This window comes from Moschus berezovskii, chromosome 18, assembly GCF_049115385.1.
Source record: "Moschus berezovskii isolate FMDL1 chromosome 18, NW_MosBer_1.0, whole genome shotgun sequence".
Lineage (NCBI taxonomy): Eukaryota > Metazoa > Chordata > Mammalia > Artiodactyla > Moschidae > Moschus > Moschus berezovskii.
Window position 1 is genome coordinate 77,466,864 of NC_142477.1, and position 25,895 is coordinate 77,492,758.

Consider the following 25,895-nt stretch of genomic DNA (forward strand, 5'->3'; position numbering starts at 1 on the left):
CTCAGCGTGGGGCCTGGACTTCTCTGCTGACCCACGCAGGGGGGCTCGGCTCACATGGGGCCACAGGAGACCGCAGCAGTGGCCTTCACTGTGGCTAGAAAGACCTGCGCTTCAGCCTGAGAGTCCTGTTTCCCCAGAGCCACTCATCTCCCCACTCTGGGACTGATCCTACAGACAAGAGCCCAGGGCACTCAGAACTCAGGGAGCCTGCCCCTAGGGTCCTTCCAGAGCTTGGTGACATTCAGGCCCCATGTCTCTAAGGCTTCTGGGCCAATTTCATTCATGGATTCCTCCTCTCCCTCACCTAAGGTGTGTTTATTGACTTGTATTGGGCCCTATCCTAGGCACTGAAGATGTAATAGTGAAGAAGGTGGGAAAGGTTGCTGCCCTTGTAGAATTTACATTCTAGCATCAATCTGTCCAGAGACGCAAGGCCTAAGGGAGGGACTCCTGCCAGCACAGGATTCAGAGACCCAAAGGGAAATGGGCTTGGTCCCCTCCAGCATTGACTGAGGGGAAGTGTTTCCAGGGGAAGTGAACTCATCTTTCAAGCCTGGCTTAGACTGTGTTTTGTTACAACAAGAGGGTAGCACCCTCACCACGTGTGAATACCTGGCTGGGGAGCTGCCAGCCCGGGATGCTGACAGAGGCTATAATTACCAATGTTTCCCTCTGTGTAATTAAAGGTGTTGTTAGTGACCTGGTTAAGGAATCTTTTCAAAGGCTTTTTTGCCTTGACAACATCCCTTACAATGCAGCACACCCTTTCTTCCAAATCAGAGCCGCCACATGAGACACCCAGCTTGTTTTCAGAAAGACTCAAGGCTGCAGTCTGGATCTGGTTTAAACAGAATATATTTCAGCCTAGAAGGCAGAAGGGGTCCCTTTGAAGAAACTCCATTTCAGAACCTCCTGTTGCCCATAGGAGTACCAGAACGTAACGTCTTTCTTCCATTCTTTTCTGACACACCTCTATGTCACAGTTTGACAGATCAAAAGAGGCATGGCCATAGGAGACCCTGTCCCCAGTGGATGGAAAGGCAAGTGCTCAGGCTCAGGGCGCTCCATGCAGCCCCTGGCACTTGCCCTCAAGGAAGGGGCAGGGTGTGGCACGTCTCCCAGCTGGCCAGGCGCCCGAGCCCCTTCGTGTGGAGGGCCAGGCGTGGCGGTTTTCTCTGCTGGGCACCACTGCACTTCAGAAGCCCTGACATCTGAAGCCTTCCTGCTCTGAGCCTCCCTGGGAGGATGCGGGTGAGGGGACGAGAGCGCTGCCCACGACAGACCTTCTTCTCCAGCTGTGAAGAGAGGGAGCAGAGGAGGGGAGGCTGCCAGGCTCTTAGTACTCCTGCCTGCATTTGTCTGAAGAGCAGTGGTTGACCTTTAGACTCAGAAAGGGTGTCGGCGGTGCAGTCGAAACTTCTTGTTCACTGAGATGGCAGCAGAAAAGTTCAGGGTGGGTACTGTGACTTGCCCAACGTCCTGCAGACCATCTGTGGCTGAGCCAGACCCATTGTTAATAACAGCGATAACAAAGAACGTGACTGAGCTGTGTGTCTGTGTGCCACGCTCTTCTGAGTACTTCACATGCATTAACTTCGCCTTCACAACAGAGCCACGCTGCGAAGCAAGGTTTGTTGTTTTCCCCCATTTTAAAGATGGGGACAACTGAGGCAGGAGTCCCTAAGGATGATAGGATAGAATCAGGGTTCAAACTGAGCCAGTGGGACTCCAGAGCCCACACATTTGGCCACAATAATCTCATTCCTGACCTGAGTTTCTTATAGGCCAGCCCTCTGGGTTTGTCATTTTCTCAGAAGTGTAAAGACTTTCCCAGTTTGGAACAAAGCCAGCACCACCTCGCTCTCTAAGAGAATGCTTCACTTGCGGATTTTAATGTAAATTGTCATCTCACTGGCGTTTTCCATGATCTCCGTTAGATCCACTAGTGTGATGCTGGAGAGTTTGAAGTCCTTGTACCCTACACAAGAATATTTTCTTGAATGTTCCATCTAAGAGGATGTTTTGAAATTGCCTGTGTGTGTGTGTGAAAGTGAAGCCAAGGGAAATAAGAAGCTTTGGTGACTGAGTTAGCACTTTCTAGCAAAGCAAATGTTCCTAAGTAAGCCACAGACATCGATTCGTCTTAAAGAAGGACGGCCCCCGGGTATAGGGACTGTTGAATTCAGCAGGGGGCCTTCCACTTTAAGGCTCACTCAGTGTTCGAACTAGGACCAGCCCCGGGCCCGGTCAGTCCTCCAATTCAACCTCTGTAGCTGGACTTGCTCTGGCTTCCCAGCCTCAGCTTCTGCAGTGAACAGGGGCCAAACCAAAATCATCTTTCTCTACAGACATCTTCCACATTTCATGTTTTACCTTTGGCCAAGAGCCCCCGGCCAGATGTTCAGATGTTCTGTGTCTAAACAGTGAGGATATTTGCAGAGTTGGTCTGAATCTGCTCTCAGCCAATGGCCCTTTGCTCTGAGAGGGGGACCTGGAAAGACATTGAAATTGTCCCTACTGGCTGGATCCCTGGGTGTGGGGTAAGGTCCTGAGGAGGTCATTGGGTTGAGTTTACCTTTTGGACCATCATGTCTACATTTGAAAAACTAACCACAGGTTTGAGAGTCTTAGTTCACTTTGAAGAAACAGTCATAACATGAAAACTTATACACCGTCTTTTAAATTGGAATTTACTTCTGTTAGTGATTTGATGTGACCACCAGAGAAACTGATTAAGATTCTTATGACTCTGAATCTTGAGTTAGTTTGCCACTGTGTATGTTTATTTTCACTTGGCTTTCTTTCCTTTTTTTTTTTTTAAATTTTTGGCCACGCCTCATGGCATGTGGGATCTTAGTTCCCCGGTCTTGCATTGGAAGCACAGAGTCTTAACGCCACCAGGGAACTCCCCATCGGCTTTCTATTAATAAATAAGCACCTTCCATACCATTTTCTTGTTGTTGTTTTTTTTTACCACTTTGCATTACATTCACATGGATTCTCACCTCAAGCAAAATTAAGGCCCCAAAATGTGTGGTAACTTATTCACCTTTTTTTCTCATGAGATAAGTTTTATTTGCATGATCTCTGGACAGAAAAGCTATTTGAACAGACCTTGAATGCTGCTGTTAATGGCTGTATTGACATTCAGTCAACATTAGTGCCCCCAAATGGGGAAACTCTGTCACCTTTTCTCCCCCCACTTGGGTTTGAGAGTGCCTTTCAACTACTTGAGAAAGGAATGAAGGTGTATCTATACTCAGTATCCAAGCCCCAGATAAAAGATCAAAACCTCGGGGTGTCATTCCGACTTTGCACCCCTGAAAAGTAGTCCCAGTGTCTGTTCTTTGCATTCCAGTGGTGTGTTTCCATGTGCAGTTGACTCAGAGCAACTCTGTGACTGAAAAACTGGCATGATCAGATGACAGAGCAGGTAGAAGAATCCGGAAATAGGTCAAGGTCAGGCTTTCTCCGCTTGGCTGAATATTTAGCCAATAACACCTGTAACTCCCAGATAAGGGGTGATGTCAGCTGGCAATCATTTTTCAGGTAGTTGGTGAAGAGGAACTCAAAAGCCTCTTGATGAAAGTGAAAGAGGAGAGTGAAAAGGTTGGCTTAAAGCTCAACATTCAGAAAACGAAGATCATAGCATCTGGTCCCATCACTTCATGGGAAATAGATGGAAAAACAGTGGAAACAGTGTTAGACTTTATTTTTTGGGGCTCCAAAATCACTGCGGTTGCTGATTGCAGCCATGAAATTAAAAGACGCTTACTCCTTGGAAGGAAAGTTATGACCAACCTAGATAGTATATTAAAAAGCAGAGACATTACTTTGCCAACCAAGGTCCGTCTAGTCAAGGCTGTGGTTTTTCCAGAGGTCATGTATGGATGTGAGAGTTGGACTGTGAAGAAAGCTGATCACCGAAGAATTGATGCTTTTGAACTGTGGTGTTGGAAAATACTCTTGAGAGTCCCTTGGACTGCAAGGAGATCCAAACAGTCCATTCTAAAGGAGATCAGTCCTGGATGTTCATTGGAAGGACTGATGCTAAAGCTGAAACTGCAATACTTTGGCCACTTCATGGGAAGAGTTGACTCACTGGAAAAGACCCTGATGCTGGGAGGGATTGGGGGCGGGAGGAGAAGGGGACGGCAGAGAAGGAGATGGCTGGATGGCATCACCGGCTCGATGGACATGAGTTTGAGTGAACTCCGGGAGTTGGTGATGGACAAGGAGGCTTGGCGTGCTGTGATTCATAGGGTCACAAAGAGTCGGACATGACTGAGCGACTGAAGTGAGTGAGGTAATGCTGCCTTCTTGGGAAGCTGGTTAAGGATCACAGAGCCCAGGGAGCTCCTCACAATGACATGAGTTGACCACTGTGTTCTGACCCCACAGGCCCCCACTCGGAGCCTCCAGCCTGCAATGCCAACTCCATCTCCTGCCCTTCAGCCTGCACTTGCAGTAATAACATCGTGGACTGTCGTGGGAAGGGCCTGACGGAGATTCCCCCCAACTTGCCAGAGGGCATCGTTGAAATGTAAGTGCCTGCCACCATCTGTCCCTGGTGAGTTCACCTTGTGGTCTCGGCCAATCGCCGCAGATTGGCGGCATGTTGGGCTGTTAGAGCTGTCTGTTGAAAATGCTCAGCCATCTCTTTGCTCTCCTTCCTCACTTTCCCAGGTATGACAGCTCAGGGATCAAGAGCGTAGACTCTCAAGCACAGTCAGCACATGACAACCCGTAGACAAAATATGTCTACCACTTATTTTTGTAAATAAAGTTTTATTGGAATACAGCCACACGCATTCATTTACACATTACCTATGCTGTTCTTGTTGGGCATTATTGAGTAGCAACAACAAAGGAACTTACGCCCCACCAAGCCTAATGTATCTTCCATCTGGCCCTTTACAGTAAAGGTTTACCAGTCCCTACCCTAGAATCACTCCATGATTATATCCTAGTTCTGCCATGTACTAGCTGTATAATCGTGAGCAAAATAATTGCTCTCTTTCATCTCTAGTTTTCTTATATAATATGATAATTATAATATTACTCAACAGGTCATGAAATGTAAATGAAATACCACATGGAAAGCACTTAATACAGCCCTTGACACAAGGTCAGGTCTTCCATAAAATGGTGGTGGTACAAAGCATATGAATAATAGCTACTGTTATAGAGCAAGAGACTGAGCTCTTCATCATTGTGAATCAGATTATCGTCATCCAGATTAGGCCTTTAGGTAACAAGACAAATTTGTGTGTGTCTGTGTATGCACTGATGTCCAAAATTCCAAGAAAATTCATTTGTCCATGTAGCTCAATCTTGTCAACTCTTCTTTCACATGTTAAAAAATGGCCAGTGTCTCATTCTGGATTAGAGGGTCAGTGAACACTGACCTCAGGATCACTCCTTACATGACAATAACTGATAACATTTTCTACCTTTCCTTTTAGATGGCTTTATTAAACATTGGTTAGATGGAACCCCTCTCACTGAAAACATCGTTAGATAAAATCCCTCCAAATAAAGGATATTGTATACATTTCCCTCACCTCTCCACTACACCTCACCTCTCCCTACTCCCCCTCCTTCCCCCCTTTCCCCTCTGCCCACCTGTGTGTCCTCTTGCGTATGCCCTTCTGTTGCCAAAGCATTCCAGTGGATGACCAAATTGACCCTTCCATTCATTCACGGCTTCATTTGGCAAACATCTTTTGTGAGCCCACTGTGGTCCAATGATAATTATGTGAGTAGGGAGCAGCAATGAACAAAACAGACCAAATTTCTGCCCTTATGGTGCTTGCTTTGGAGTGGAGAGAAGAGTGCAACCAACAGTAAACAAACCAAAGTAAGTTAGATAATATGGTAGAAGATGGGAGGTTCGGTAGAGAAAAGCAAAGAAGTAAGAGAGAAAAAGCAAGTGGATATCTGGAGGAGCATGTTGCACATAGAGAGGACAGTGTGCAGAGGCCCTGAGGTAGGGCTGTGCCTGGTATACCAGAAGGCCAGTGTGGCTGAAGTGGAGCAAACACAGAAGAGAGTGTTAGTGGCTGAGGTCAGAGGGGTCATGAGGGGCATTTTAGAGACTTTGGTTTCACCCACTGAAACGAGAAGAAACGTCTAGCTTGCAACACAGGGGCCTTAGTTTCTTCTTTCTTCGTCTGCTTTGCTAACTTTTCTCTGATTCCCTTTGAAACATTCTCAGCCAGCCCCAGTGGACATAATCTGTGCCTCCATACCCTTCCTGAGGGCAGGAACGCGTTAGCCAAGTGTGGTTTTGGCCTGACATCCATACCTCCTGTGCCTTCCCCCACCTTCACTGTCTTCTTTCAGCAAGAACAGCAGTGAATTCCCTTTGTGCTTCACTGGGATGTGCCTTCACTCCTCATGGTCCATTGCCCCAGCCTTGGAGAACCCTTCCTTCCACGGACCTCACTTAGACCTCACCACCCATCCCTCTCGGCCCCTCCCTGCCTGTCTGCCTCTCTCGATCCATTCCCCTGCCCTTGTTTCCCCTTTTCTGTGTCCGTGATCTTTCCGCTTCCCTCGTCAGCCAGGTCTCCTTCTCCACCCGGTTCACCCTGTGCTCCTTGTTACAGGAACCCGCCCCTCGCCTTCCATCCAGACCAGGATAGGACTCTGATCTTCCAAAGGTGGACGTCAAGACAGAATTCCTGCCAACGCATGCCTCAGTTCAGATTCGCATTGAACATTCCTGTCTCTGCACCGCCTCGCTTCTTTCCCCTTCTCTCTGTCAGGTTTTGTCTTTTCTCTTTGGCAAACACCGAGCTTCCCTTGGCCAGGTCTCAAACCATAGCATGATGGACAAGGCCAGTCTAATAATCACATTGCAACCATTGACCCCCACACCAGCCCTGGTGCAGGAGCTCAGGCCTACTCACCCTGCTTTCCTGCTCCATGTGCCTACGCTTCCAGCTCAGACCTGACAGGCTCACAGATCAGGCATCTGAGGAGAGAAATCACAGACATCCACACTGGAGGGGAAGCCCATGGAGGCCAGACCATACCTAGGCCACTGGGCTCATACCCGAACATTGAATTTTAAAAGGAACATGGACAGGACAGGCTAGGCTAGTTATTTCTGAAAGCCTGTCTGATTATTACTGAGTTTTTCCTTAAATGAGGTAAAGTAAAAATAACAAGAACAATGTGATATTTTTCCACTGAGCAAAAAGATTCCATTTAAAGAAGCATCTTTTGTTTTAATATTCTAGACTTCCTTATTCCATTACCATTATTGTAAAAATATTCTTCATTTTACAAAATGATGGGCACTGAAGGAAGAATGTGTGTGTGTAATAGCAATGTGTTTAATTATATGTGTGATTATTATATAATTATCAATATATGTCTGTATATAAATAGTATGTATAACAGACACACAGAAATTGCCTTAATTGATTAGCTAAGAGGTCTAAACCACCTCAGTTCAGTTCAGTTCAGTCACTGAGTCATGTCCAACTCTTCACGGCCCCACGGACTACAGCACGCCAGGCTTTCCTGTCCTTCACCATCTCCCGGAGCCTGTTCAAACTCATGTCCATTGATGGTGATGCCATCCAACCATCTCATCCTCTGTCATCTCCTTCTCCTTCTGCCTTCAATCATTCCCAGCATCAGGATCTTTTCTAATGAGTCAGTTCTTCATATCACATGGCCAAAGTGTTGGGGCTTCAGCTTCAGTCCTTCCAAAGAATATTCAGAGTTGATATCATTTAGGACTGACTTGTTTGATCTCCTTGCTGTCCAAGAGACTCTCAACAGTCTTCTCCAACTCCATAGTTCAAAAGGATCAGTTCTTTCGCACTCAATTTTTTTATGGTCAAACTCACATCCATACGTGACTACTGGAAAAACCATAGCTTTGACTAGATGGACCTTTGTTGGCAAAGTTTTGGCTTTACTTTTTAATATGCTGTCTAGGTTTGTCATAGCTTTTCTTCCAAGGAGCAAGTGCCTTTTAATTTAATGGGTGCAGCCACCATCTGCAATGATTTTGGAGGCCAAGAAAATAAAGTCAGACACTATTTCCACTGTTTCCCCATCTATTTGTCATGAAGTGATGGAACCAGATACCATGATCTTCGTTTTTTGAATGTTTTAAGCCCAACTTTTTCACTCTCCTCTTTCACTTTCATTAAGAGGCTCTTTAGTTCCTCTTTGCTTTCTGCCATTAGGGTGGTGTCATCTGCATATCTGAGGTTATTGATATTTCTCTTAGAAATCTTGATTCCAGCTTGGGCTTCATCCAACCCAGCATTTCTCATGATGTACTCTGCATATAACTTAAATAAGCAGGGTGACAATATACAGCCTTGACGTACTCCTCCCAATTTGGATCCAGTCTGTTGTTCCATGACCAGTTCTAACTGTTGCTTCTTGACCTCTGTACAGATTTCTCAAGGTTGTCTAGTTTTCTATCTCTTTAAGAATTTTCCACAGTTTGTTGTGATCCACACAGACAAAGGCTTTAGCATAGTTAATGAAGCAGAAATAGATGTTTTTCTGGAACTCTCTTGCTTTTTCTATGAGCCAACGAATGTTGGCAATTTGATCTCTGGTTCCTCTGCCTTTTCTAAATCCACCTTGAACATCTGGAAGTTCTCAATTCATGTACTGTTGAAGCCTCGGTTGGAGAATTTTGAGCATTACTTTACTAGCATGTGAGATGAGTGCAATTGTGTGGTAGTTTGAGCATGCTTTGGCATTGCCTTTCTTTGAGACTGGAATGAAAACTGACCTTTTCCAGTCCCTTGGCCACTGCTGAGTTTTCCAAATTTGCTGGCATATTGAGTGCAGCACTTTCACAGCATCATCTTTCAGAATTTGAAAGAGCTCAACTGGAATTCCATCACCTCCACTAGCTTTGTTCGTAATGATGCTTCCTAAGGCCCACTTGACTTCACACTGCAGGATATCTGGTTCTAGGTGAGTGATCATGCCATCGTGATTATCTGGGTCATTAAGATCTTTTTTATATAGCTCTTCTATGTTCTTGCCACCTCTTCTTAATATCTTCTGCTTCTGTTAGGTCCATACCATTTCTGTCCTTTATTGAGCCCATCTTTGAATGAAATGTCCCTTTCGTATCTCTAATTTTCTTGAAGAGATCTCTAGTCCTTCCAATTCAATTGCTTTCCTGTTTCTTTGCATTGATCACTTAGGAAGGTTTTCTTATCTCTCCTTGCTCTTCCTTGGAACTTTGCATTCAGATGGATATATTTTTACTTTTCTCGTTTGCCTCTAGCCTCTCTTCTTAACTTAAGGCCTCCTCAGACAACCGTTTTGTTTTTTTGCATTTCTTTTTCTTGGGGATTGTTTTGATTACCACCTCCTGTTCAGTTCAGTTCAGTCACTCAGTCGTGTCCGACTCTCTGCGACCCCATGAATCACAGCATGCCAGGCCTCCCTGTCCATCACCAACTCCCAGAGTTCACTCAAACTCATGTCCATAGAGTCGGTGATGCCATCCAGCCATCTCATTCTCTGTCGTCCCCTTCTCCTCCCGCCCCCAACCTTTCCCAGCATCAGATTCTTTTCCAGTGAGTCAACTCGTTGCATGAGGTGGCCAAAGTATTGCAGTTTCAGCTTTAGCATCAGTCCCTCCAATGAACATCCAGGATTGATCTCCTTTAGAATGGACTGGTTGGATCTCCTTGCAGTCCAAGGGACTCTCAAGAGTCTTCTCCAGCACCACAATTCAAAAGCAAATTCTTCGGCGATCAGCTTTCTTCACAGTCCAACTCTCACATCCATACATGACCACGGGAAAAACCATAGCCTTGACTAGACGGACCTTTGTTGGCAAAGTAATGTCTCTGCTTTTTAATATACTATCAAGGTTGGTCATAACTTTCCTTCCAAGGAGCAAGCGTCTTTTAATTTCATGGCTGCAATCAGCATCCGCAGTGATTTTGGAGCCCCCCAAAATAAAGTCTGACACTGTCTCCACTGTTTTTCCATCTATTTCCCATGAAGTAGTGGGACCAGATGCCATGATCTTTGTTTTCTGAATGTTGAGCTTCAAGCCAACCTTTTCACTCTCCTCTTTCACTTTCATCAAGAGGCTTTTGAGTTCCTCTTCACTTTCTGCCATCAGGGTGGTGTCATCTGCATATCTGAGGTTATTGATATTTCTCCCGGCAATCTTGATTCCAGCTTGTACTTCTTCCAGCCCAGCGTTCCTCATGATGTACTCTGCATATAAGTTAAATAAGCAAGGTGACAATATACAGCCTTGACGTACTCCTTTTCCTATTTGGAACCAGTCTGTTGTTCCATGTACAGTTCTGACTGTTGCTTCCTGACCTGCATACAGGTTTCTCAAGAGGCAGGTCAGGTGGTCTGGTATTCCCATCTCTTTCAGTATTTTCCAAACCTCCATCCATAGTTCTTTTGGCACTCTATCAGATCCAATCCCTTGAATCTATTTCTTACTTTCACTGTATAATCATAAGGGATTTGATTTAGGTCATACCTGAATGGCCTAAACTGAATTTCTTCAGTTTAATTCTGAATTTGGCAATAAGGAGTTCATGATCTGAACCACAGTCAGCTCCCAGTCTTGTTTTTGCTGACTGTATAGAGCTTCTCCATCTTTGGCTGACTGAAAAGAATATAATCAACCTGATTTTGGTGTTGACCATCTGGTGATGTCCATGTATAGAATCGTCTCATGTGTGGTTGGACAATCATGTTTGCTATGACTGGTGTGTTTTTTTGGCAAAACTCTGTTAGCCTTTGCCTTGCTTGATTTTGTACTCCAGGGCCAAACTTGTCTGGTACTCCGTGTATCTCTTGACTTCCTACTTTGCATTCCAGTCCCCTATGATGAAAAGGACATTTTATTTTGGTGTTATTTCTAGAAGGTCTTGTAGGTCATCCTAGAACCATTCAACTTCAGCTTCTTCAGCATTAGTGGTTGGGACATAGGCTTGGATTACTGTGATATTGAATGATTTGCCTTGGAAATGAACAGAGATCATTTTGACATTTTTGAGATTGCACCCAAGTGCTGCATATTGGATTGTTGACTGTGAGGGCTACTCCATTTCTTCTAAGGGATTCTTGCCCACGGTAGTAGATATAATGGTCATCTGGATCAAATTTGCCTATTCATAGGCTAAATCAGCTAGCCCATGAAATCTAGAAACTTGGGAATGGCCAACTTAGCTAAAGTACCTCTAAAAATAAGCAGCCACAAACAACAAGCATGGTCTTAAGACTGTAGACTGTGGATTCAGACAGAACCACAGTTTAGCTCTTTCCTGCCTTTTGCTGCTGCTGCTGCTAAGTCGCTTCAGTCGTGTCCGACTCTGTGCGACCCCATAGATGGCAGCCCACCAGGCTTCCCCGTCGCTGGGATTCTCCTGCCTTTTAACCATTGACAAATATTTCTTGGTTTACTCAACTGAAAATGTAGAGGCTAGTGGTACCTTCTTAATGGTTCATGTGAAAGTTAGATGAATATATGCTATCAAATGCTTAGCATTGGTTCTGGCACATAAGATATACAGTGTTGGCAGTGAGTGGTATGATTTTGCTATGACTTCTACTCCCACCACTTTTATCTTAGACATGGTAAGAAAGGTTGGGAACCACATCACAGGAGCTCGAATTACCTGTGTTAGATTCCTCCCTAAAGCTTGTTCAGTTCTTTGAAGATCATGGTAGAGAGAATAGGTTAAAAAACTAGGCTAGCCACTTGCACTATGAATTGAGCCTGGCAGTAGCTTATTTTCATGCAAATATATGCAGACATGGAAATGAGGCTGCCCCTGCTAACCCGGCACCCATGGCCCACAAGACAGATTGCCTAGGACTTCTCTTGCTATGCTTCACTCATTCTCCTCATGACAAAATGAAGCTGAGACATCACAGCAGTTGAGTCAAGGGTCTCTGATTGGATACTGAGAGAACTTTGCAGAGGAAACCTGTTTGTTCCTTGCGGCAACAAAGCCTGTTGCTGGAGATCTGTGTGTTAACCTGTCTTTAGAGCAGTTAAAATTCATAATCCATAAGAGACCAGAAGATGGGAGAGGTCGAAAGATGGGAAAGAAGGAGCAGAGAGTGGACATCATAACATGCACCCCAAGATGCACAGGAAGTGTCTGATTTATCATCCAAATGCATCTGAATGTGACTTCTTACCATCAAGAATTTCACCTGAGAACTTCCCTGGTGGTTCAGTGGCTAAGACTCTGTGTTCCCAAAGTAGGCAGTCTGGGTTCAATCCCTGGTCAGGGAACTAGATCCCACATGCTGCAACTGAGACCTTGGCATAGCCAAATAAATTAAAAAAAAAAAAAATTCTATCTTATGTCCTTGGCCACTTGTATAAGCCAGATATCTCCTTCTCCTTAGGGATATTTGCACTGCATCCAGTTCTCTGCTCCCTACCTGCCCAGTCTTGAGCTGGTCATGAAGCTCCTAAACCTTGGGAAGGATCTGCACTCCCCAACATTTGGGGGACGGAAGGGCTATCTCTCATGCGGAGCGACCTGACAGACTCTTTCAGGTTATTTTTCAAAGCCAGAGCAGTTCACAGTGTGCGCTGGTCTCCCCACATAGCAGAGCCAGTTCCTCTAAAAATAGCTTTCTCCCAGAGAACCCACAGCGAGACAGTTCACTGCAGATTTTCCTCGAAACTGAGCTCCCACCATCAGCGCAGCTCCTGCTGCTCCGTGTCGTTTCTCTGCACCCGCTCCAGCCTCCAGCAGGTCTGGGTTCTGGGAAGAGCTGGCGGCCCACACGGCCTTCTGTCCTGCGGTCCTCATTCCACCCTCCTCGGTCCTCACTGCCTGAGAGGGGCTGTCTGTGCCTGGAGCTCCTCCTTCATCGCTGTCCCATCTCTGTCCATGTTTACTCTTTTACCCCACTTGGTGTCACCCCTGTCTCATGCCGTCAAGTCTCACAAATAAATTTAGCTTCTCGAGAGAGGTTATTGTTGTTTAGTCGCTAAGTCACGTCCAATTCTTTGCAACCCCATGGACTGTAGCCTGCCAGGCTCCTCTGTCCATGCAATTTTCCAGGCAAGAATGCTAGAGTGGGTTGCATTTCCTTCTCTGAGAGATCTTTCTAACCCAGGGATCAAACCCATGTCTCCTGCATTTGCAGGCAGATTGTTTTATCACCAAGCCCAGAGAAGGGTTGTAGATGGACTTAAATGCCAACTCATAAATCAGAGCATCTAGGGAGAAAGGTAGCCCCATTTTCCACCTGGCCTCACCTCAGCCCTATTGTTCATCCACAGTGGGGAGATAAACAATGGTTTATCTGCTTAACAAAGCAAGTGTGTACCTATGACATTGGTCACCGAGGAAATTTTACAGAGAGAAATTAAAAAAAAAAAAGGCAGCCAACAGAACAAAAGGGTTGGAGGACTCTGGGCATCACCAACATCTGGGATTCTTAAAACATTCTAAGGACACTGGGTTTCCAGGGGACTGCCGTGTGAAGGCACTGGCAAGCCACTCCAGTACTCTTGCCTAGAAAATCCCATGGATGGAGGAGCCTGGTGGGCTGCAGTCCATGGGGTCGCTACGAGTCAGACACGACTGAGCGACTTCACTTTCACTTTTCACTTTCACACATTGGAGAAGGAAATGGCAACCCACTCCAGTGTTCTTGCCTGGAGAATCCCAGGGATGGGGGAGCCTGGTGGACTGCCATCTATGGGGTCACACAGAGTCAGACACGACTGAAGTGACTTAGCAGCAGCAGCAGCAGCCATGTGAAGGAGGGGGATGGGGTGGGTGGGGACAGACGGAGTGAAGGGGAAGCCGATCAGGCAGCAGAATAATTAAGTACAGAGCCTTGAGATAAATAGCACTGGGGTGTTTTTTATTTTGTTTATTTACTTATTTATTTTTGGATGTGCTGGGTCTTCGTTGCTTTTCAAGGACTTTCTCTGGTTGTGGCACGCGGGTGCTAACTCTCTAGTTGTGGCTAACTCTCTAGCAGGCTTTTCATTGCGGTGGCTTCTCTTGTTGCAGGGCATGGGCTTTAAGGAATGTGGGCTTCAGTAGTTGCAGCACATGGGCTTAGTGGGCTCTAGAGTGAGGGATCAATATTTTCGGTACACAGGCTTAGTTGCTCCTTGGCATGTGGAATCTTCCCAGACCGGGGATCGAACCTGGATCCCCTGCATTGGCAGGCAGATTCTCAACCACTGGACCATGAGGGAAGTCCAGTCCTGGGGTTTGAATCTTGCTTCTGGCTCTTCAGGTACCTGTCTTAACAGCTTAGGGCTTCTCAGGCGGCTCAGTGGTAAAGATTCCACCTGCCAAAGCAAGAAGAAGCAGGAGATACAGGTTTAATTTCTGGGTTGGGAAGATCCCTGGGGAAGACAATGGCAACCAGTACTCTTGCCTGGGAAATCCCGTGGACAGAGGAGCCTGAAGGGCTGCAGTCCACGGGGTCACGGAGAGTCAGACACAGCCGTGCGACTTGGCACGCACGCGCGCTTAACAGCCTGCTTCACTCAGTTCCCATCCCGGCAAAGCGGGCTCATCATCCCTGCTAGAGAGTCTCCGTGAAGGTCAAAGAGCACACTTGTGTGGAAAATTAGCACAGTGTTTGAAAACTACTAAATGGAATCAGAAAGGGAAAAGCTGATTCTTGTGTCACATATGTGACATGATAGAACGCTTCAGTTTCAAGCTCTCATTTTTTTCAAAGTTGATGACAAAGATCTCTCTGTTCGAGGCATCTGAGAATATGCATAGAATAATAAAAGCAAACCTGACCCTTCGTCGGCACCTCTGTTTTCTGTAGACAATGCCAGGAACTCTGCAGAGTTGGTTAGGAATGACTCATGCCACATATGCATGAGTTGTTGTTACTTTTTAATATCTATTTAATTTATTAGATATTTGGCTTCACTGGACCTTAGTTGTGACATGCAAGATCTTTCATTATGGTGCATGGGCTCACTGGTTGGGGCGTGCAGGCTTGGTTGCTCTGTGGCATGTGGGATCTTAGTTCCCCAACCGGGGGTAAAACCGCATCCCCGAGCATTACAAGACAAATTCTTAACCACTGGACCACCAGGGAAGTCCCATTTTGTTTCTATTGTAGTAATACTACTTGCTTTGTAGTACTGTTGAAGGAATGAAATGAGCCAGTGTGCAGAGGACAGTGTATGATGTACAGCAGGCCCTCAGTAAATGGTAGATGTCCATCATCATTGCAGCCAATGTTCTAACCCAGTTCCAAAACCTCTTTATCAGGTGACTTGCTGCCATGGCCCTGCTCTGGCTGTGTCCCTGCCAATCCCTCTGGCATCACGTTGACTTCTGTGTTGCTAGAAATGTATTGTGCTCAGCTGAGTGTTTGCAAATGACAGATCATTAAGGAAGCACCGAGGAACTAGGGCAAATCAATACTGCACACAAATGGCTGAAATCCCCATCAGATGTTCCCATTGTTTCTGGTGCCAGAAGATGCTCAGATGTTTGCTTTGTATGTTTGTTTTCATGCTAGTTCTGTTAAATCAGTTTGCAGCCTGAAGAATGTTTGCCAGAGAAAGACACACGTGCCAGTTAAGAGAGACTGAAGACAGCCGCTGGCTTCAGACACATCCCAAATGTGACAGTTTTGCTGATGTTCATGCTTCTTTTTGTCCTTCACACTGAATTTTTGTCACCGGGAACATGGATCTTTGCATGCTTGTTCCAAGCTGTGTGAAACCCACCAAAGGCCACCTACCGTGTAGAGCCTGTGGCAGCGGGGCACCCCACCCCCAGACTTCTGCCCTTTACCGAGGGGCCATTTTCCTGAGGATGAATAGGCAGTGCTAAAGGAATGGCGATGCCTCGGCTGCAAATGGTATTCAGCAAAGCTCGGTGACTGAGAGTGCGGGCTTTCCAACTGGATGAACGTGAGTCTGAGTCCCAGCTGTAGCTTTTCCTGGCATTGTGAACTTGAACGAGTGACTTAAACTCTCTGAGCCTCAATGTTCTCATGGTTAAAATGGGAACAGTGATAAGGAATAGGACCTGCCTCCAGGAGGTGTCAATATTTAGACAAACCTGTGCAAAGCTCTTAGCCCGATGCCTGACTTAACAAGTACAAGCTGATACATATTAGTTCTTATTGTTATCATTCTCACCCTGGCTTTAACTTCACATTTGAAGTACACTGACCAACTCTGGAGCCCTCTGAGGCAAGGTATCCCACATCATGTCCTGGCCTTGGCACTCTATAAGGGGTTGGATGTCCAGCTGGTACCCACAGCAATGTAAGAGGCAGAGAGACTGCAGAGATAAAGACCCTCCCCAGAGCGTGCGAGAGTAAAGAGGACAGGATACTCAGCAACGTCCCAACCAGGGCTAACAGACCAAGATCGGAATCCTTTGTTCAGAGTCTCACCTGTGCACTCTGCATACGTTTTATAAATACACACACACACACACATATATATACTTTTCCCACCCAAGGAGCCAACCCAGGTCTCCTGCATTACAAGTGGATTCTTTACCATTTGAGCCACCAGGGAAATCCCAAATACACACACACACACACACACATCTATATTCCACCTTCCCTCAACTTCTACAGCCTTTTTTACAAAATACCTACTTCAGAGGGTACATGATGTCTCCAGATGAGGACTGGGATCCTCACCCCTTAAACTTTTCTGGGACTTTGGGAAAGCTACCTTAGTCCCTGGGCCTCAGTTTCTCCATGTTTTCAGAGAAGGCAAGCATCCACTGGGTAGAAAAAGAAAGATGCCATCTCTGCCACTTAAAGCTCTGTCACTTTGGATAGGCTCTTGGGTCCCTGTAGGTTTTATTTTCCTCATCCACAAAATAGGACCAACACAGCTTGCCTCCACAGTGTAAGGACTCAGAGAGAAAAAGACATAAATCAACTAGATTCCATAAAGGACAGCTCTTCTTGTTATATTAGCAATAAAATCTGGTTCTGTGATGGGCCATCTTGGGCTCGTCTCTGTCACCACATTATTAAACTCCTGGGGACAGATTTCACTATCACCTCCTACTCCCTGACTCACCCCTCCCTTAGCTCCAGCATCCCTCACTGAGGTGGACGTTATTCCTTACGCTCTGCATGGGCAGCCGGCTGACCTGACTTGCATGTGCTTCTGGCCTCAGCTGGGAGCTGTGGGTCCTCTTGAAGGAGTGGAAGGGGTTGCCATCGTTACAGCGAGTGGTTCTCTCCAGAGGCCTCCTCCAGCCCCCAGCCCCCTGCCATAATGGCAGGTGAATCCCAGGATTCCTGGAGAGCATTTGCCACCTGACTGGCCACCCCAGCGGTCCACAGAGCTGCTGCCTTGGCTGAGAAATTCCTAAACTCTGCTCAGCTAGAAAATGAGAATCTCCTTGGACCCTCTCAGTCAAGGCGGCCTGCCCAGATCTGCCGCCTCTGTGGGTGGCTGTATCCCATAGCTCGCAGCCTCTGCAACCTTGTGGCATGCATTTTGGCTCACCATGAGCCAACCAGGCCCCTGTCCAGCCATCCTGTGCCCGCGAGCCTAGCCGAGCACACCCCCACCCGCTCCAGCCCCACAAAGGCGCTCTTAATAGACTGTGGCAGTCTCATTTGTAGACTCGATTCATCCGGCAGCCAGGCATGATCTGTCCTGATGCTCCTCTCTCCTCTCACCCTCCCCTCCCCGCCACCACCCCTCACCCGCTTCCTTCCGCCTGGAGAGTGATTTGTCTGTGTTATGGGTAGGCCTGACAAACCGTTCCACATTAGCAGCTAAGATGTTGTTTGAAATGGGAAAATTGCTGGCAAACTGCTCCATTAGTGGTTCCAGTAACAAATACTCTCTTTCCCCCAATGAAGACGAGATTGCAGGGGCACAAATTAATATGACTGTCTCCCCTTTTCTGCAGTGGGGATTACTCTTCAAGATGAATGGGTTCATCCCAGCCAGAAATGTGCCTTCTCTAGATGCAGCCTCCAAGGGAGCCAGCTCCTCCTGTCTCTTCCTTCTGCTTCCCCCAGCCCTCCCCTCCACACACACACACATCTTTCTGTGTGTCTTCCCAGCGAAGGGTTTGGGGCTCATCCGTGCCAAAGAGGAGGTGATGGAAAGATCCGCACCTCGGAGAGACAGGAGATGGATGAGGAGGAGCTGCTGAGTCCTCAGCCTGGGCCAGGCCCTCATTCATCACCTCTAATAGAGGGCCCTGCCTCCCGCTCATGCCCGTTTCCCACCACACCTGCTCTTGGTGACGGGAAGTCATCTGAGAGATGAAAGAATAATGAACGGAGAAGCATGCTCACTCCCCACACTCCTTCTCTTCCCAGGAAGCTGTGGGCCCTGAGCCTGCAGCTTCTCTTGTTCTTTCTAGAGTAACAGAGGAGGGAGCATTTCAGCAAAGTCTGTGGACAGTAAAGCCACATACTGCAGCAGCAGCCCCAGGGGAGTGGTTCATTCTGGGCCCCCGGGGCCCTCCAGATGCCAGGGAGCCAGTTTGATGAATGTCAGGCTGGGAGCTTAAAGACTCGTAGACTCCATCATATTAGAACAGCCAGTTAAAAATCCAGAAACAAATATTGAATCATTAGGTTGTACACCTGAAATTAATATTAAGTTCTATGTCAATTATACCTCCATTAAGAAAAGAAAAGCCCAGAAATGAAGTCAGCATTGGTCGTGTCTGCCAGTGCAGCATGCCAGCAGCAGGGCACTTGAGGTTTTAACTGAATGGTGACTTGCTTCTAGGACAGACAGGCAATGCTATGTGTCCATCTCTCTTCGCTCATCCTTCTCTTTATCCCTTTGACTTTTTCAGCCCTCTGGTTGCTTCCTACAACATTTCCTGAAGATGACAACTGCTTTCCAAAGACAACTTGTCATCAGCAAGAACCAAATATGCTCAAGGAGAAATCATCTTTTCTAGATTTCTCCCAGGGGAGTTAGACCCTGGGCTGGGCACCCCCAGACACCAGAACATGAGTCTCTGGCTTTTGGTCAGTGTTTACTGACTCTCCCTTGTCCAAGAATGTGCGCCGTTGATGGGAGAAACCATCCTGTCCTCAAGGCCCCTGGCAACAACTTGTTTTTGGATAAATGGTTAATCGACTCTTCTCTGCTCTCTTTCTCAGCCGCCTGGAACAGAACTCCATCAAATCCATACCTGCTGGAGCCTTCAGCCAGTACAAAAAACTGAAGCGCATGTGAGTCTCCCCAGCAAGAAAGGAGGCCAGATTATTTCAGTTTGGGGGGTCACAGGTATAGTGGGCAGTCTCCCCAGATAAGGAGCTGCATGACCACGCTTGGGAAAGCTCAGTGTTAGACCTGGAATGTCACCCAAGACTGGCAGGTACGGCCTGAGTGTTGCCTTCAGATGGGGAGGTGTATGGGTTCAGGCATCTCAGAGCTTAGGGCGTCTCCAGCTACAATGCACTAAAATTATCTGGGTAGGAGGTGGGACTGAGTTGGCCTAAAAAAGGCCCCATCTCACCGTTTTACTGCCCTCTGGGTTTGGGGATGTGGACCTCAAGTAGGTGCTTCAGCAGAGATGTGACAGTGACTCTGAATCATCCTACAGCACCATCGCCAACACCCCTGCCACCATGCACACATTCAGCGAGCAAAGGCTTAGCAGGCGCCCACTGCGTGTAGAGAACTGTGCTGGCACCTATGGGTAGAAGACAAACCAGAATGAAGTCTGCTCTGATGGCGCGTACATATTCAAGTGGGAGGGCAAATATCAGAAATTGATCAGTACGAGAAAGTATTGGGTTGGCCAAAAAGTTCGTTCGGGGTTTTCTGTACCATCTTGTGGAATAAGACAAAACAAGGGGAGAGCGTCACGGAGAGGCCATCTCCAGATGGGTTGGCGCATGAAACCCTCTATGTGGGGTGACCGGAATGAAGAAAGGGAGGGAGTCTAGATGAGCTCTCAGGATGGTTTGCAGAGTAGTGAGGCAGAATGTGCCGCAAAGGTAGGTAAGGGCCAGATGCCGTGGGCCCCTTGACCCTTGGCCAGGACTTTCTGACCTTTCCAAGTGAGATAAGAAGGTCAGAGCATCACCCTCAGCCGTGATGCTCCCCATCATTGCCGTCAGCACCGTATCCAGTATCACACCATTACTACATCTACTACATCCTGCCAGGAGCTGGCGACACCAGCATGACTGACAGCATCTAAGCCTCATTGCCCTCATCCCACCATCATGGCAACAGCATCAGCACCACCTCCCCTTCACGTGACTGCCGTGAGCACTGTTCTGTGAGCCAGTCAGAGTGGGCTGCTCTGAAGGGAGGCTAGTAGGATTCAGACACACCGCAACCACTGCCATCATAGATGTGAAGAACCTGGGAGGGAGGCTCTCACCCCTTTTCCAGCCTGAAACATCGTTTATGATAGCCCAGTAATCATGATGCCATTTTCATTGCGTTTGCGTCCTTTCTCCGGCCCCTGACAAAGGAAGGAGAGAGAGCAGGTAGAAATAGGCATGAACTTGGTTCTGTTTCCTTCCACTACAGGCTGATTCATCAGTCTCCCTTGAGTAGGAGGGCCCACATTAAAGAGGTTAAGTGTCTGCTGGCTCCTTTTATGTTAAAAATAAACACCCCTGAGAAACAATGGCATTGGTAGTCTTTACCCTCAGATATCTGGAAACCTGCTTCCCATCTCCCTGGAAATCCAAACCAAACAAGATTTCCTCCTGGTACAGTTCCAGAAGTAGAAACCAACATAATGTGACAGCCCTGAGCACATTCTCCTTCCCTCCACTAGGCAGCATTCCTGTTAGAGGAGCTGTATAGGCCTTAATATTTAAAACCTTGGGCCATTAATCTCCCGGTCTCCTTGCTTTCCCAGCTCACTTTCCATACCCACCCCCCAATTCATTTTTAAAGTCCAGCTTGATTATGCAGCCAGATAGTAATTTCAGTGAAAAATGACAAATTCAGTCACCGCCCCAACCTCTATCTCTTGCATGATTTAAGTGACTACACTAATTTTTGTGAAGTCCAGGTAATTTAGAACATGGCTATGTGTTACTGTCCTTTCTCCATCCACTTAGAGTTGCCACGATCTGTGCATTCAAAATTCATAAGACCTTCTCAGTTATGACCTGAGGAGTGAATTTCATTTTTGATCATTTTGATGCTATTGATATTTACTATGATGCTCTTTTTTCCTTCCCAAGAGGATGATGGTAGGAAAGAGAGAACACTTAAAATTTTTTCTAACAGAATGTCAGAAATCTAGACTGAAGTGCAAGGGCTTGGGAGACATAGGGTCCCTGGTGAAAACAGATTTTAAAACACAAAGGGTGAATTCCTCCCAGGCGTATGTGACCAGTTTATCTCTACTATCTCACAGAAAGATGTTTTCCTTCAACAGTGAATGAACCACATCCTCTTCTTATCTTCATTCCAATGGGGAAAAAAAAAAAGTTTTCCTGATTGAATGGCTTTGTCCCTGAATAGAATGAATTTCAAGTGGTCAGCTTAGCGTAAAAAAAGTATTTCCAGGTAAAATCTAAGATAAAGGTTGTGCTGTGGTTCAGTCACTCAGTCGTGTCTGACTCTTTGTGACCCCATGGACTGCAGCATGCCAGGCTTCCCTGTTCTTCACTGTCTCCCAGAGTCTGCTCAAACTCACATCTATTGAGTCAGTGATGCCATCAAGCATCTCACCCTCTTTTGCCCCCTTCTCATCCTGCCCTCGTCAGGAGGAAAAGACCCCAGCATCGGGGTTTTTTCCAATGAGTCGGCTTTCGCATCAGGTGGCCAAAGTATTGGAAGTTCAACTTCAGCATCAGTCCTTCCACCTTCAGGGTTGATTTCCTTTAAGATGGACTGGTTGAATCTCCTTGCTGTCCATGGGACTCTCAAGAGTCTTCTCCAGCACCGCAGTTTGAAAACATCAGTTCTCTGGTGCTCTGCCTTTTTTATGATCCAACCCCCAATTCATACATGCTAAGTCGCTTCAGTCGTGTCCGACTCTGTGTGACCCCATAGACGGCAGCCCACCAGGCTCCCACGTCCCTGGGATTCTCCAGGCAAGAACACTGGAGTGGGTTGCCATTTCCTTCTCCAATGTGTGAAAGTGAAATGTGAAAGTGAAGTCCCCCAGTCGTGTCCGACTAGTAGCGACCCCATGGACTGCAGCCCACCAGGCTCCTCTGTCCATGCGATTTTCTAGGCAAGAGTACTGGAGTGGCTTGCCATTGCCTTCTCCAAATTCATGTATGACTCCTGGGAAAAACCATAGTTTTGACTATATAGACCTTTGTTGGCAAAATGATGTCTCTGTCTTTTCATATGCTGTCTGGGTTTGCCATAGCATTTCTTTAAGGAACACGTGTCTTTTAATTTCGTGGCTGTGTTCACCATCCGCAGTGATTTTGGAGCCCAGAAAATGCAGAGTAGGAGGAAGAGTAGGCAGCACTGGGGAGGATGCCCCAGTCTTACAGAGCTGGGTAAGCGGGAGCACTGAACTCAAAGGCCACGCCTTCAAGATGTTGAGTTCTTTCCCTCCCGTGCTGTTAGGCAGAGCAATATTCCACAAGTTCCACCAACTGCTAGTGTTTTAAGCTCATATTCTCCACTTGACCTTCATCAGCACTGGAAACTACCACCTCTGTTCTGAACAGCCTGCAAAGGCCACTTCTTCTCCATCATCCAGGGGACTGGGGTAGGTTTGATACTAACCATATTCTGAAATACTGATCTCAAGTATAACTCAGGGACCACCTGCCTTGGAATCACCTGGAGATTTGTTATGTATGCAGATTTCTAACCCCAATTCCCCAGCTGGCCAAATCAGACTTTCTATGGGTGTGTTTAAATTTTTTTTAATCTTTTAGCCTCACTTCATGGCATGTGGAATCTTAGTGCCCCAAGCAGGGATCAAACCTGTGCTCCCTGCATTGGAAGCATGGAGTCTTAACCACTGGACCATCAGGGGAGCCCCTGTGCATTTTAATAAACTTCTAATGGGGTTTGAGAACTAGTCAAGGGTGACCCAGACACCAGGAATCGGCTCCGGGACCACCTGATGTGGACTGGGAGGGGTCAAGCGTGGAGATGGGTGGGCACTCAACCTTCCTAGGCTGCCTTCCTGTCCAGGGCCACCACCTTCTGCACCCAACTCGATTAAGCAGAAAGGAAACTGGAGATGCCAGTTCTGTGCCCAAATCACTGTGTGTGATCACTTGTCACTCCTGGACCTTTACCCCCCATGGCTGCTATTTCCTTCCTATAGAATTAAGAACCACCAGAGTCAGTTCCCAGCTAAACTATCACTTCTCCAATGTCTGCATGCATGTGTGCCTGGGCACTCAGTCATGTCCGACTCTTTGTGACCCTACAGACTGTAGCCCACCAGGCTCCTGTGTCCATGGAATTTTCTAGGCAAGAATATTGGAATGGGTTGCCATGCCCTCCTCCAGGTAATCTTCCTGACCCAGGGATTAAGCCAAAATTGCTTGTGTCTCCTGCATTAGCCAGCAAGTTCTTTACCAGCTGAGCCACTAGGGGGGCCTTCCCAGGTCTACTCCCCAGCATCTTCAAATCATGAGACATCTCACCTTGTCCTTACAGAAAAATGCTTCCAGAAGTCTAGTTGTGAACTGAACACTAATTTGCACTGACAAGGCTGAAGCGGAGGCCTCCCCACTGGCCACAGCATTCTCTCTCACGTGGTAGAGGGCTCAGGCCCTTGAAGGGACATCCCATGAGGGATGTCACCAAAAAAAAAAAAAAATCACCAAACAAAACAGGCTTTCTCACTGGAGTGATCTAAGTACAGACTGCACACTTGCCTGAAGTGCCTTGCTAGGCAGCCATGCTGAGGCCCACCTAGATTAGGGTAATCGGGGGCATTTGCTTGTTAAGACCCTTATACAAAAAAAGAGCTCTGAAGAAAAGCCTGGTGTAAGCTGATGAGTTTGTGCACACAATCTGTGGATTTGTTAGAGGCGCTCTCGCCTGCTCAAGGGATAAGCCCACCAGCTGTGCCTAAGAAACCTTAACCTGAGAAGTAGCTTTCAACTCACAAGCCATGGAAACAGGGAGGGAAGGGGGCGGAGGCCTAAGCACAAGTTGTCGGGCAGCCCTTCTGAGGTCGAGTTTCCCAGGTGGCGTTAGTGGTAAAGAACCCACCTACCAATGCAGGAGACATAAGAGACGGGGGTTCAATCCCTGGGTCAGGAACACCCCCTGGAGGAGGTAATGGGGAACCATTACCCCAGTATTCTTCGCCTGGAGAATCCCATGGACAGAGGAGCCTAGCAGGCTACAGTCCATAGGGTTGCAAAGAGTCGGACACGACTGAAGTGTCTCAGCACACACATGCAGAAGGAGTAGAGAAACAGGCTCAAGGAATGCCCTTAAGAGGCTAGGGGAGCTGGGCGTCTGACCTCGCTGGAAGCAGTTGCTTAGATGTGCTTTCTTCTCAATATTCCCCTGTCTCCTCCTGTTGACCCTCCAAGAGCCCCAACAACCCCTCTTCTTCACAAAAGCAAAGACCCGTTGATTTATTTTGTTAAAAAAAAAGGCACCGGAGTTCATTGTAGCTGGAAATTGGAGTATCTCCACATCCAGGGACAGGAGCCCAGAGGCTGTCTCTGAGCTAATGACTCCTCAGAGATGTCTCTGCACTCAGGGAAATGTCGTTAGTGAGAACTAGATGTGGGTGTTCAGAAGTCACTGGGGTGCTGCAGGGTGAGCAGCCTCCCGACCGGGGAGATTCCAATGCACCAAGGCTGGGTTAGCTGCCTTCTCACACACAGCATCCTTCTCACTCACATTGTTTCTGGTCACCACCCTGGGTTTGCTCTCGTCCAGGGAGTATTGCCAGTGGCAATCCCATGTCTCAAAATCACCGTGAGACTCTCATGATGTCTTTACACCACACGACCTGAAGATGCACCAAACCAGACAGACCGCAGTCACTGCTCAAATCCTCCATTCAGGTCAGGTCAGTCACTGGCGAGGCAAAATGCCTCAGGACTTTGGGGGAGAAAAACAAGCATTTGCCAAGACATTACACAAGAAGGTGAGGCTTACAGGAACCCTAGGCTATGTTTGGGCGAAGCTGGCTTTTGCTTCATTTACGCTATAATTGCCTGGTTCTGCAACTTACCATAAGGCCCTCATCTAACTGGGTGCCATCCCCACCTTCAAAGCGAAGGCTGCCATGTGCGTGGCCATATGTCAAAGTCAAGGTGCCGCGAGTAAGCGTTCTTTGAAAGCCAAGAAAAGCGATACACATAGATAGTGCATTTTATCATGAGGCTTTTGAATTGAATGATCTTTAAGCCCCTGCTCTTGCACTGTAAATAAATAAATTGACTGATTAATTCATCCTCACCATTTTGCATACCTGTAATGCTTGGCCCACCCCTCAGATATAGCCATATCATACCTTTGAGCTGTGTTCTCAGACTTTCCTGTTAATTTTTCAGAGACATCAGCAAGAATCAAATCTCGGACATCGCTCCAGATGCCTTCCAGGGTCTGAAGTCGCTCACGTCACTGTAAGTGGGGAGCAGAGGCATGTGGAGTGGTGGTGGGAGAGGGATGCATCCATATTTACCAGGAGGTGTTTATCAAGGTTTTATGTTCCCTTACACACTTGTGGCAACCTGGTAAAAGAAACAAATTTATTTCTTCAGGGGAAATAGATCTTGGGGAATATTTCTACAACCCAAATGCATTATTTGTATTGATTAAATGCCCAGCAGCCTTCCCAGTTATTGGCCTCTAATTCGAACGCATCTTCTCCTCCAACCGCATACCCCCGCCTCAGCAGCACTGTCCAGGGAGATGGAGAGAGAGGATTGTAATGTGTGATTAGTACCATATGCCCATTTTTTCCATGCATGTGGCTTTGTCTAGAGAGGATGTCATTTTCTTCCTCTGA

The 25,895-nt window shown here is 47.1% G+C and overlaps 1 protein-coding gene across 1 annotated transcript in view; it reads left to right on the plus strand.

The window, feature by feature from the left end:
• SLIT3 (slit guidance ligand 3) overlaps window positions 1–25,895 on the plus strand; it is a 725,929-nt gene that overhangs the window by 564,248 nt on the left and 135,786 nt on the right. Inside the window, exons 9-11 of the mRNA XM_055421786.2 lie at window positions 4,402–4,543; window positions 19,117–19,188; window positions 25,438–25,509. Coding sequence (XP_055277761.2) covers window positions 4,402–4,543; window positions 19,117–19,188; window positions 25,438–25,509 — 286 coding nt within the window. The remainder of the gene's footprint in view (window positions 1–4,401; window positions 4,544–19,116; window positions 19,189–25,437; window positions 25,510–25,895) is intronic.